We start from the raw sequence: 10,431 nt of genomic DNA on the forward strand, positions 1-10,431 counted from the left end.
TGGTTATGGGAGCAGAAGGCAAGGCTGGAGTGTTGAACATTGATTTATGACCTAATGTGCATAGTGCCTGCAAGTGTCCTTAAACTGGGTTTTTTGGGGGGGAATGATTCTTTTAAAGCCTTTGCAGATATTTCAGGTCAAAAACAAAGATAGAGAACTGCTTTTTTCCAAGTGTCATTTTTATTAGGTGAACTTGGTGGCCGTGCAAGATGGGCGTTTCTTCCATGTCCACCTCTCTTTCCTGCATCACCCTACCTGCCTGCCCCCAAAACTACCAGCCCCCAAAACTGCAGGCTGGTAGAAATTTCCTAACATTGGAGGGATCAGCTCCTCTCCTTGCTTAGCAGATCTGCAGAGCTGGCTGACAAGCGTGGCCACCTGAGATCACGACGTGGTGACGTGGGCTCGCGTGGATCTGGGGTACCTGCTCATTCCTTAACACACACCTAACACCAACTCCTGGCCACTACCAGACTGGGTTGGACTTCAAAACAGCTGGTTACACTGGGAAGGTTGGGTGCACGATTACCAGCTCTTCAGGGTATATTATGCATGAAGGTAGGCCAGCCTGATCATGGGAAATATGGCAAACAGGTGCTTTCCTATAATACCCCCATGAACTTCCCCAAAGCGTAAGCTAATTCAATGTTAAAACATGCCTTTCTGCTAAGCATACCCCCCAGTTTGCCCAGTAAAACAATACATTTCTCAAATAAAAATTCTCCTATTCCCTGTTCTCACCTGCTCTTGCTTTTGGAGCAAACTTAAGATTGTCCCCTGTACAGCAAATATTTAATGTATTCCTCTGTAAAACCTGGTTTGGAGGCTCCCGAATTCACAATTTTGCAGACTGCAATCATAGCATGGGTATCTTTTAAACAAACTGGTTCCCTTTTACAAACTGTGTTTATCACCCATGCAGTGATAAACCCCAGTCTCTCATACATGTCAGCTATCAGGAATTCATTACATTGTCTGTGTTATGTTATACCAGGCAGTAGTTATCTTTGCAGCCCACAGGCTAAAAGGAAAATCTAATGTGTCAGCTATTTAAAGAAAATGGAAGCCCTCCTCCAGCAATTTAATTAAACTTTCAAGGAACACAACCGGGTTTCAGCTTTGGAAAATATGATCTGAGATAATCTGTCAGAAAATAAACTCTTGAAAAGGTAACTTTCCTTACACAGTACTTAATCTGATTTTAATAAACTTCTTCTTGATACAGGAAGCACAAGATTTAGACCTGTCTGTGTTCACTTCAACCGTGCCCTACCTTTTTTCACTCCTGCCTCAGAAACTATCCAAGCCAAAAGAAACCCAAAATCACAAGCTATCATCTGTAGGAAAATAATCTTTAAGAATAAAAAGGTTTAAACTACAAAGCTAAAAAGAAAACCCAGATAATAGATGGCATGGTGTCTATAAGGTGGGTAAGTTAGCATTACGGATGCTACAAAGAAGAAAACTTTATTACAACATTAATAAAAAAAAATAGCGCTATAAAATATTTTATGGGTCCACGTATTTAGAGTCTATAGTCATTAACAGCAGAAAGTTGAAGTTTATTTTCCAAGGTGCCAACATACTACCTTGCGTATTTGCACACCCAACTGGACAGTTTCCTTTCTGCTCAAGATATTAGCTTTATCAAAATCAAGTTAAAAATGAGACTCCCAAAGTGACTAAAACAAATATATTTTGCCTAACCAACATACCACGCCAGCAGCCACAACCTGAAGCGAGCATGCTCTCTGTCGGGCAAAAAACCCCTCCTATTGGAGTTTAAAAGTTCAAGCCGTCCTGAAACGAGGACTGCAGTTTTTCCTGCATTTCACCAACCCGACAGCGCAGAGCATTCGTGTTCATTACCAATATTTGCACAATACACAGCCGCAAACTGTACTAAACAAACGCCAACTTTTAGGGGAGTGGCGGCAGATAAAGACATTTCAAATGGAAGCATCTGATTAGGGTCGTCCCGATGTGCTGAACAGTGAATATAAGAAAACTTAAAAAAAAAAAAAAAAAAAGATTTTGAACAAAAACCACCACCTTCTTTCTACGGGAAAACAAGGGGCCAAATTGCTGCAGCCCCATAAACTCACATGTAGCTCAACGTCACAACTGTGAGGCTAAAAAGTTAGTTTTTTGGCCTTATCCACCTTCATATTGGTCCACAGCATCTGATGAAGGAGGCTGTAGCCTGCAAAAGCTCATGCATCTCTGAATAGGCTGTAAGAGGGGTAGGCAACCCCTGGCACGGGTGCCAGAGGATGGCACGTGAAGGCATTTTGCTTGGCACGCGCGCCTCGGAGACAACGGCAGGGTAGGGGCTCGCTTTGCTTTGTCACAGCGAGCATTGATGTGACCCGCTCCTATGCATCTCTATCTCACACACACGCAGAGTATAATTATCCTGGCCGGGATCACAAACATAGTAAATGGGAAAAGGAACCGACTTGCTCGTGATGGATAACAAAATGATGGACCATGTCAACTGTGCTCTCGCCTCCGCTGATCATTTCTCTTGCAGCCAGCAGTTGCTTTATGCAGCTGCCCAAGACGTCCTGGCTAGTTGTGCTGACACTAGTGTCCTCTACAAAACAGACACCCTGCAGGGACAATTTGAAAAGTAACTTGGGCATAGAGGGGTCTAAAATCCCACTGACATTCAACGCTTCCTAAGAGCCTAAGTCACTTAAACACGGGACCTCACATTTGGAAATCCCTCGTTCTGACGCAGGCCAGGGCTATTCTAATCTGAAAGCCACAGCTTCCTCTATCCACATCAGGTTTTACCCAAGGCAGCTCTATTTTAGAGAGGCTCTTTATCTCCAAAGACCCACTGCTATGGGTCTTTGTACTGCCATCCTGCTAAGTTTCCTCAGCAGGCTTCACGGTGCAGAAATAAGAGGCTTCTCCTTTCATTTTCCAGTTTGCAAATACTGCATTCCTTCATTGCTTGCCTGCTCAGCCATACGGATGATTTCTTGGGATACTACCAATCTCTTTGGGCATATACTCCACAATCAACCAACATGCAAGACTCCCGCTGACTTCAATAGGGATTGACTGCCCAGATAGATATCAGGATAGGATATTTCAAAAAGCCCTTCCCCTTCCACATCTCCAATTTGCAGATCAAAAAAAAATAAAAAATCCTCTACCAGAGGTGTGAAAACCAGCCAGGCAGAGCGGGGCTCACTAACACACTCTTAAGTGCAACCCATTTTGCAGCTCTTAGAAAGCCAGCCATTAAGTCCCCAGGTGATCCCTGCATTAATTCCACATGCAAAAGTTCAGTTACCCTAATCAAACAAATATAACGTCCTAACAGCCGCTTTCCAAAGCGATTCAAAAATCTAATTTCCAGCTGATAACGAACAACAGATACATTAGAAACCAGACACTGGTAATGGAGAAGACTGCTTAAATACCAGGTTGCATAAATAACAGCGCTGAGGAATGCACTCCTTTATCAAGCATAGTTTTGCAAGGGAAATTTTTTTGAGACAGGCTGTAACTGAGCTGGTTTCCTTAGTGCGGACGACCCAAATAACCACTCTGGAGATGGAAAAAAATAATAATTTTGCTCTGGAATAGAGGCCTGTTGGTTATTCGGTGCTAATGGGCCACGTAATCACTTGGTAGGGTTTCACAGATCTACCAGAAGAGCTGCACCTTTGTGCAAAAGGGTGTTTCCAGGATGGGAGCGGCCCTTGAAGGCACAACCGAAGTCACGCCTCTTCGTGCTGATGAATATAAACAGTTTGCAAACCACATCTCACACCTTGCTAGGTTAGCCACATGAACGGCCCCACGTCCAGGGGAATTGAGGCAGGGGGAGGCTGAGCCAGAGGGGAGGAGGTTGCATCCCACCTGTACAGAGCGGGGCACCGAAAGCTCTTGTGGAAAAGGGTGGACAAGCCAACCTCCCTACATGCAAACCTCCGCAGGTAGTAAAATATTAACAAGCCTAAGGCTGACGCTCTGCACCTCTGTTTGCTCACTAAGCTGTTTCTAATCGAAGGTCTCTTCCCACCCCCAAGGCTGGTTATAGCACCCAAGGAAAAGGGTTTAAACAAGTCGAAAAGGGCAAATCCTGCCCGATTACGCAGCAGGAGGTCGCTGCGAAGCTCGAGCAACTTGGTCTCTCACCCCAGCTACAATACAACTGTCAGGTCAAGTGCACGAAGGGGGAGGCCCGGGCAGGGCAGCTGCAAAAGAAAGCAGCTCATTGATCCCTGGAGCAAGCAGCTGACTAGCTCCATCTTCCTGTGCATACATTAGCACTGTACACACACAGGAGCCGTAGCAGTGCAGAGCACGCCGGCCTCCCATATGAAACGGTGGGGGAATTCATTTCGGAGGATGATATGCAATGATTTCGGAGGATGCTATGAAATAGTGGAGGCACCCACACTTGGGGTGCAATGGTGCGGTGCAAAGAGCATGCCGAAGCAGAATCCGGTCACAAAAGAGCTGTGCAAACTCCAGAGATTTTTATTTTTTCCCCCAGGGTTTTACTTCTCCAACTGCTGGCCCAGGCCGGACAGCTTTCCCTCTGGCTGGGGTTAGTCAAACAATTGTTTAAAAATACAAAGCAAAGCACAGCCAAGTTGCACATCAGTATTAAAAAGGGAAATGGTGTTACCTGGAGTAGTCCCCTTTAGCTTCCTACAATTGAAAAAAAAAGTGAAAAAAATTAAAACATGCTCTCTTCACAAGAAAATTTCCCAGCATTGTTCTCTTCCCAGGCTCCTTTTGGGCCAAATCCTGACTTCAGAGACATTTGTGCAGCCCGGAGGCATGTATACAGGAGCAGACTTTGGCCCCGGGGGCGTCGAGCCAGCACCGTCCATCAGATAACTTCCACGACCCCGGGGATTTCCACATCCCATCATTTTTTACTAGAGAGAAGTGCCACCATAAATATCCATTCCCTCTAATACGGACCACATCCAGCAAAAGCCTGACATTACAGGACGGTCGCGAGGGGGTCTGAACACATTCAAGACACAAAAACAATGGTTCAGACAGCCCAGCCCATGCGAACCCACTGTGGGATTTTGTCAATGGGAACAGATGGGTTGCAGGAAGAGTTGTGTGTAGAAGCAGAGAGTAAATCTAACCGTTGCACAACCTGGTGGAGGTTAAAAAGAGGGGTAACACTCATGGCGAGGGCACTAGATATTTGCAGAAGACCAAAAATCTTGGTTTTAGTCCCCCTGAAGGAGGATGCGTATGACTGGTGCAGCAGCTTTTGGCATCGGGCTATTACACCTGCCCTCCCCTCCCCGATTCCCGGCTCACGGATGAGCCGCACGTTTATTTGCACCAGAGGAGGAAGTGGCAAAGAAATAACAACTCCGACTGAGTGACTCCGCTCAAGGGTCTTCCTTACAGAGCAAAGGTCCACTTCATTTTTTTCCCTCCTCCACCCAAGGGTCTTGAACACAGATGTCTCTTGCTGGAGTTAAGCTCCTAAAATTGCAAAGCACGCGTTTGCTGGAGAGAATGCAAAATCGTGCATCGTTTGTGTGTGCACGTGTTGGGGATATCCGTAACCTAACAAATAAACCACACCGCCGCCACTTGCCAAAGGAGAAGAGGTTAGGAAGCAAATGCAGGCATGCTAACAGTGCAAGAAAGGATCGTCTTACCTGTAAAACCAGGGCGGCTAACTTGAAGACGGTCTCGCTGTCTACCTCAATCTGCCCCTGTGTGTGCAAAGAGGAGAGGGTTAGCCTGCAGATCAGACCTCCCCGGGACACAGCCGGGCACTGTCCAGCCTGGAGGCCGTCACTACTTTGTACCTCTCCGTCTGGCTCCGTTACAGACCATACCACTGCAAGGGCAGGGCAGGGGGTTTTGCAGCTGCCAAGAAAAGTGTCCTGTGATTTTTATTTTATTTTTTTGCCACCGCGTAGGAGAGTCAATCCCGAAAGCAGGGTGCGAGGAGCGGAGAGGCGGCTGGCACACGAGGGTGCATGGCGTGAACACCTTTGCCTCTGCAATGTAGGGCGCTCAGGCCCTACAGGTTTCACCAGATCAGCTGGCTGCAGTCCCTTCCCAGAGATAATATTTCTCTGCTTTGTGAGTGTTCGCCTCCCTTGCTCTTTCTCACACACACACACACACACACTCATGCTCAGGCTCTCTCCACTGAAGCGTCCAGCTGCACGATTTTTCTTGCACTTTTCTTGCATAAATCCTTACTTAGTGCAGCCGAGCAGGTCTGCCCGGTCAGAGTCGAGTGCAAAGGGACCCTGCACATCTTAACTTTATGTAAGCCAGGGATGCAGGACGAAAGCAAAGATGTGCACACCTTACGGCCCGCAAGGACCCTGTCTTTCTTGTTTGCATGGCACCATACATTTCTGTGATGCCAGATAAATAATGTTTGCTAGGCACAACTAACACCATTGCTCCGTGCCGGCCTGTGGAGTCCAGAACAGTTTCTCGGAGTCCTTTTCACCAGAGACCAAACTCAAAGGAAAAAGTCACTTGCCTGGATGCTTATTGCCCAGACATGCACCACGCTTTGCCTAATTATTAAAGATGTACAGTAGATGCATAACTTGCCATTTTAGCTAAAGCACGGACTCTCATAGGTCCACTTCTGCTAACAGAGCCTTGTATGGGGTCCAACTTTTCAAAGTTAGGCAGCTCCGTTGCACAAGTACTAGACCTGGTTCTCTAAGAGGACAAAAAACTGGGCAAAGGGAGTCCTCCCTAGCACTTAAAATGGTCCAGGGAAGGGCCTTCTGTCTCACCGCAGTGCACCAAGGCAAGGGGGCAGGGCAGAGTTGCCAACACAAGCTCCTGGGCTACTAAAATTACCCTTTGCATCTCCTGTACAGTGTAGAAAGGACAAGATGTGACCCAAAATCAGCCTCGATCTTTGAGCTGTCAACCAATAACATTTCCCCCCCCCCCCCCCCCCCCTTTTTTTTTTTTTTTTTGCTTGCAGGTGATAATATTGAACCTTCTCTATCTGCATCTTGCCCCTGAAGTCAGCACTCTCCTTTGCCTTCCAAAAATTTCTGGGGCTCTTCATACGTGAAGTAAAAGCCAACATTGCAAATACCAGATTTTGCACAGCCAGACTCGGAGGGACACACACAGATCAGGAACTGTTATCACAGAGGATGGGACAGGGCTGCAGCTCAGCGGATTTGCCCAGGCTGTGGCGCGTGCAGCCGGTCCCCAGCCCTGGGTGTGCAGCAGGGTTGGGGCAGCGTGGCGATTAGACTGTTTTTCCTTAAGCCATGCCTCTTATGCCAATGATGGGGTGTAGAAACCTCTAAGCTACAGGAGATCTATCCAGAGAAAAATCCCCCTATTAGGGGTGGGGAGTGGGGGAAACTTCCCTTAGCCCGGGAGACTACATATGGGATAAATCTGCAGCAGGAAGGTAGCCTCAAACAGCCCAGGAAGTGGCTCACCTTCTTCAGGTTGACTCACTGCTCTAACTCAGGTGATACACCAAAGACCCTAAATCTCATTCAAATGGGGGGTAGGGGAAAAAATCCTGCAATGGCAGCAGTTTCTGAAACAAGCACAGGGGTATGGGAACAGCCTCTGGGAATGCCCCCCCCCCCCAGCTCCCGAAAGGAGCTATTTATAATGGCATGCAGCGCCCGAACAGACAGCAGATCAACTCCACCCTCCCCGTACTACACCCAATGAGGCTACAACATCCCTAGTGCAAGTGAAAGCAGCTGCTTAGTCAGCTTCTCTCGCCCCTGGGTGACTGCTCCGCCACAGAAACTGGTCTGCTTCCGATCAATTGTCAATGCCGGAAAATCCAGACAGTCTCCTGAGTAAGTCTGTGGTCTGGAAAGGGGTATGCACATTCACACCTATCCAGTGGGTTTGCACAGGGACACAGCAGGCAGCTGACTGCAACAACCCACGCAGTGGTCCCACTAAGACACGCAGGCTTTAAAAGTAAGTAAATTAAGTATAACAGTATCACTATAACGTAAAATAGAGGAGCGAGCAAAGCAGAGGTCACCAGTTGCGTGCAGCACATGCCTAGGAACCAGGATATCTGGGTTTCATTCCCAACACAAAACACTGTAAGAGCAAGTGACTTAACCTCAATTTACCTATTTGTGAAATGGGCGTAATAGATGCCTACATTGCAGGGGTGTTGTGTGGTTTAGCTAATGTTTGCAAAGCACTTCAAAGATGAGAAGTGAAAATTAATAATTATTTTTTATTATTATTATTTTTAAATAATACTTATTACCTTAATAATAATACTTATTATTATTATTATTATTATTATTAATATTATTGGCTGGTCTTAAATTGTCTGCTTATGTGACGTGGCCCTAAATACAAGCTTAAGAAACCCAGAGCACTTTCCTACATATGTGAGGACATTCGGTGAAAATTATCATTAACATACAACAGCAGTGGAGCGACCAAACAAACTGCATTAGCTGGGATGTTACAAGATCCTATGGCTTTGAACGCCAGCCTATTGCACAACTGGGGCTGTCTCTCTTGGTAGCGAAGGCTAAAATTTTCTCTACCAAGAGAGGGATTTAGCTATTTTTGCCTCCACATAATATTTTGTTTGTCAGGAAAGGCTTGGACAGGTTAGGTACTTCTGCCCCTGCGAAGCAATTTCAGGCAGCCTGCTCCGAGTGTCTTGACAAGCAACATCTTGCTCACTCGCTTCCAGAATGGAAACGGCAAAACGTTTAAGGCCAAACCATACAACTGCTGAACCTACACTCCTCAAGGCCTCGGGAAGCCAAACGCTTTCCAAAACACTCCCTGGAAACCACAGTGAACCAAAAAGCATTGCTCAGAACAGCCAGGGACCTGCCTGGACTTGGGAGGGAAGAAACACGACATACCAGACGCTGGGGAGCATCAGGGCTGAGTGACATAATGGCCTAACACCCCACTCTCTTGCACCCTGTAACTGCAACGTGAGGATAACGTGGCTGGAGTCGTAGCGACTGCCAATCAACTTTGCTCCACAGCCTCCCACGAGATTTTCTCTTTACAGTGGATAGTCCGAACACCCTGGCACTTATTCCTGCTCAGGTGCACAGGTGGAAACAGCTACACCAGATAAATGCAGTCAAGACTTGGGCTCTACGTTTTCAGGGGAGCTGCAGCTCTTGCTACACTTCAAACAGCTGTTGGCATCTCTGCATCCAGTTGCTGCAGGTCCCACGCCTCGGGATTCCCCAACCCTTGCAGTCTCTATACACCGGTGCACTCATACAAAAGAGCTACTAGGCAGCTTTCCCCTGCTCTGCTGCACTCAAAGTAGTTGCGCCTATTTTAAGGATAGAGCGAACTTATTTTAATCACACAATTGTGTATTATTGCACGACACTAAGGTCTAGAGATTCAGGCCCCATAGTGCAAGGCGCTGTACAAACGTGTAGTACAGAGAGCTCCTACCCTGATGAGGTTAAAAGCTAAAGAGACTAGCCAGAGTTGGGAAGGAAGCAGAAGTGACCTGAAGAAGCATGCACTGCATTCAAAAGCTTAACTAAGTCTATCCCAAGTATGCAGCTCAATAAAGCAGAGCACCCACAAAAATCCTTGCCTCTCAGCAACAAGGGTGAAGTGACTCCCTGAGGCTACCCAGCAGATCAGAAGCAGGATCTGAACCCAAGTCTATTCACTCAAGTAGACCATGAATATGTCTCCATCCATGCAGCAGTATGTTTTTGCTCAAAACAGGTCCCGGGGCGGGGGAGCCTTTCATCAAATGCAGATGGCCACGTTCAGCTCTCCGGCTTTCCTCCTTCTCGAATCCGTTGTGGGATTTCATCACAAAGCCCGAGCCCAGGTGAGTGCAGTGTAGTTCCAGGCTTTGTAATGAAAGCTTGGCAAAGCTCTAGCAAGAAGATCAGTTTTCCAAAGGAGATGGGAGGGACAGACCGCAAAGATTAATTTGCAATTCCTGCAGTCTCTCAGATCATTTCAGCATACGTTCAGGCAAGTAGGCCAAGGGGCCTGGGAGCCAGGTCTGCAGGCTGCTCTCATAACCACATGTTGAATATGAAGATTGGATATTTTCCTAGAATCACCCCAAGTGGGAATAAGGTCATTAGCACAGGGTTAAGTAGGTGGATGCAATTCATATAATGGAATCTGAACCTTATACGTTTCAGATGTAAATAAGCTTAGCCAGAATGGAGAGAGCTGCTCCAGGGAGGGGGAAGAAACAGATCTTTCTCAATTACGATCTGCAGAGGGGATCAATTGTTTTATCCAGTGAGGCAAATTCACCCCTGGAGTAGTGTTCCAGGAGTTGCTCAATATATACCAGGAATTAATTTGGCCCCAGGAATTAATTTGGCCCATGTATCCAGGTGGCTTTTTTCATGCTGAATATAATGTTAGGATAATAGACAGTCTCATAGATGTCCAAGCTGGGTACAAATTCCT

At 46.8% G+C, this 10,431-nt stretch overlaps 1 protein-coding gene across 1 annotated transcript in view; it reads right to left on the minus strand.

The window, feature by feature from the left end:
• FRMD4B (FERM domain containing 4B) overlaps positions 1 to 10,431 on the minus strand; it is a gene marked incomplete at its 5' end in the record, with an annotated part of 67,762 nt that overhangs the window by 42,768 nt on the left and 14,563 nt on the right. Inside the window, 2 exons of the mRNA XM_006027625.3 lie at positions 4,655 to 4,677; positions 5,664 to 5,720. Coding sequence (XP_006027687.1) covers positions 4,655 to 4,677; positions 5,664 to 5,720 — 80 coding nt within the window. The remainder of the gene's footprint in view (positions 1 to 4,654; positions 4,678 to 5,663; positions 5,721 to 10,431) is intronic.

This window comes from Alligator sinensis, unplaced genomic scaffold (genome assembly GCF_000455745.1).
Source record: "Alligator sinensis unplaced genomic scaffold, ASM45574v1 scaffold937_1, whole genome shotgun sequence".
In the NCBI taxonomy this organism is placed as follows: domain Eukaryota; kingdom Metazoa; phylum Chordata; order Crocodylia; family Alligatoridae; genus Alligator; species Alligator sinensis.